Genomic DNA, 2,031 nt, shown 5'->3' with positions numbered 1-2,031 from the left:
AATGAAGGGGTTATTTAAGAGAAGATATAGAAGACTCACATATTACCAATTCCAAAATGAGGATAAAAACCACCACTATTGGTCAAATAAAAAAAAACCTTAAAGATAAGTCTATGATCAACACTTAAAAAAGAAACAACCCACGTCTTGATAGAAAATGCGAAATCCAAATCCTAAAGGAAACAGTACTGCATCAATAAGTAGGAGGAATACAAAACCATATTGTAAAAATTCTACTTGGTTAAGTCCCTAAGAAGGCAGAAAAGGCAAAAGATACATAGATCTCGTAACAGAAACCCATAGGAAAGCAAGTTCCACTTGCATAAATACAATGATCCCAATAGAAAAATGGGAAAATGAAATTTTTCCATCATAATTTCCTCACAACTAAAAAATTAAAAAGAAAAAGCACATCAAGATTGATCAGTTCCAGATTATCCATATTATTTCGAGCAAATCCAGATAATTAACAGGATAGAACAAACCAGAATAGAAACCCTAGGATTTCCCAATTTATATCACTGGGTGTCCCATGGCTTGGGCTCGGGAATTGCTACGACCATGCCCTGGAGGTAGTGGTCAAGCACGACCTGACAGCCAAGCCTGGCATGCTTGTTATTTGCTCTTCATTTGCTTTTATTTTATCACCTTTTTTAGGTGGTAGAATGAGCTTAATGAAGGGGTTATTTAAGAGAAGATATAGAAGACTCACATATTACCAATTCCAAAATGAGGATAAAAACCACCACTATTGGTCAAATAAAAAAAAACCTTAAAGATAAGTCTATGATCAACACTTAAAGGAGAAACAACCCACGTCTTGATAGAAAATGCGAAATCCAAATCCTAAAGGAAACAGTACTGCATCAATAAGTAGGAGGAATACAAAACCATATTGTAAAAATTCTACTTGGTTAAGTCCCTAAGAAGGCAGAAAAGGCAAAAGATACATAGATCTCGTAACAGAAACCCATAGGAAAGCAAGTTCCACTTGCATAAATACAATGATCCCAATAGAAAAATGGGAAAATGAAATTTTTCCATCTTAATTTCCTCACAACTAAAAAATAAAATAAAAAAAAAGCACATCAAGATTGATCAGTTCCAGATTATCCATATTATTTCGAGCAAATCCAGATAATTAACAGGATAGAACAAACCAGAATGGAAACCCTAGGATTTCCCAATTTATATCACGGGGTGTCCCATGGCTTGGGCTCGGGAATCGCTACGACCATGCCCTGGAGGAAGTGGTCAAGCACGACCTGACAGCCAAGCCTTGCATGCTTGTTAAGGACGCGATTTCGAGAGTTGCGAGTGAGCACGTAGCGTTCGTCGTAGGACGGCGGCGGAAGCTTCTCGAGCCACTCCTGCGCGATGTGAACCTCGCATTCTGCCGAACACGAGTCGATCTCTTCTAGCCGATGCGACGCAGGATCGATGAGGCCGACGTTGGTGAGGGCTTTGAGAAGGGTTTGACCGGACAAGCCCAGGACCTCCCGCTTGTTGCCATCGAGGTCGATTGCGAAGAGCTTTACGATGCGATCGGCGACCTTGGCGGACGAGGAAGAGGAGGAAGAGGAGGCGGCGGAGGAGAAGGAGTAGCGGGCGAAGAAGGATAGTGGAGGAGAAGAACGGAAAAAGTGGCATGGAAGCCGCCGCATAGCTGCGATCGTCATGACTTAGGGCTCTTCCTTCTCTCCCTCCCTCTGCTGAGCACACGCTTCGGCTCTCTCTCACACTCTCTCTCTCTCTCTCTTACTTTTAACACGTATCAGAAACACGGGTCAAACGAACATGCACATGGAATACGGTCAGGACTAGCCCCATAAAACAGCCCAGTTCATTGTGCGTGTTGAGCTCATTCAAAAATACTTTTGGTGTTCAAATTAGTATGTGAAAAAATTGTATTAATTGCGCCCCTTTTTTATTTTGCTCCTGCTCAAAAATCAATTTGCCTCCTCTTTGAAGTCAAGCCCTAGACCCTTTCAGTTTCTTATCACGCTGCCACTCAACCGTTGGGAAAACAGC

At 41.8% G+C, this 2,031-nt stretch overlaps 1 protein-coding gene across 2 annotated transcripts; it reads right to left on the bottom strand.

Annotated features, from left to right (window-relative positions):
• Nucleotides 1–255: 255 nt before the first annotated feature.
• On the bottom strand, nucleotides 256–1,795 carry LOC110032280. 2 transcript variants are annotated; one of them, XM_020735855.1, is made up of 2 exons: nucleotides 1,279–1,795; nucleotides 256–603 (listed from the first exon to the last, which is right to left on the bottom strand). In XM_020735855.1, exons 1-2 carry the CDS (start codon nucleotides 1,677–1,679, stop codon nucleotides 519–521), a joined length of 486 nt encoding a protein of 161 aa, XP_020591514.1. In that variant the 5' UTR covers nucleotides 1,680–1,795; the 3' UTR covers nucleotides 256–518. The 2 variants fall into 2 exon arrangements, with proteins under 2 accessions (XP_020591514.1, XP_020591513.1); XM_020735854.1 differs by lacking the exon at nucleotides 256–603 and having other exon boundaries at nucleotides 929–1,795.
• Between the last annotated feature and the right edge of the window lie 236 nt (nucleotides 1,796–2,031).

Source organism: Phalaenopsis equestris, unplaced genomic scaffold (genome assembly GCF_001263595.1).
Source record: "Phalaenopsis equestris unplaced genomic scaffold, ASM126359v1 Scaffold000905, whole genome shotgun sequence".
Classification (NCBI taxonomy): domain Eukaryota; kingdom Viridiplantae; phylum Streptophyta; class Magnoliopsida; order Asparagales; family Orchidaceae; genus Phalaenopsis; species Phalaenopsis equestris.
This window is presented reverse-complemented; position numbering and strand designations above follow the sequence as displayed.

Bases quoted from the DNA above. Each gene is read 5' to 3' on its own strand.
- LOC110032280 (XM_020735855.1), bottom strand. From the start codon at position 1,679: ATGACGATCGCAGCTATGCGGCGGCTTCCATGCCACTTTTTCCGTTCT. The intron at 604-1,278 runs GCTTGGCTGTCA...CAAGCATGCCAG, and splicing joins GTCCTTAACAAGCATGCAAG to GCTTGGCTGTCAGGTCGTGC.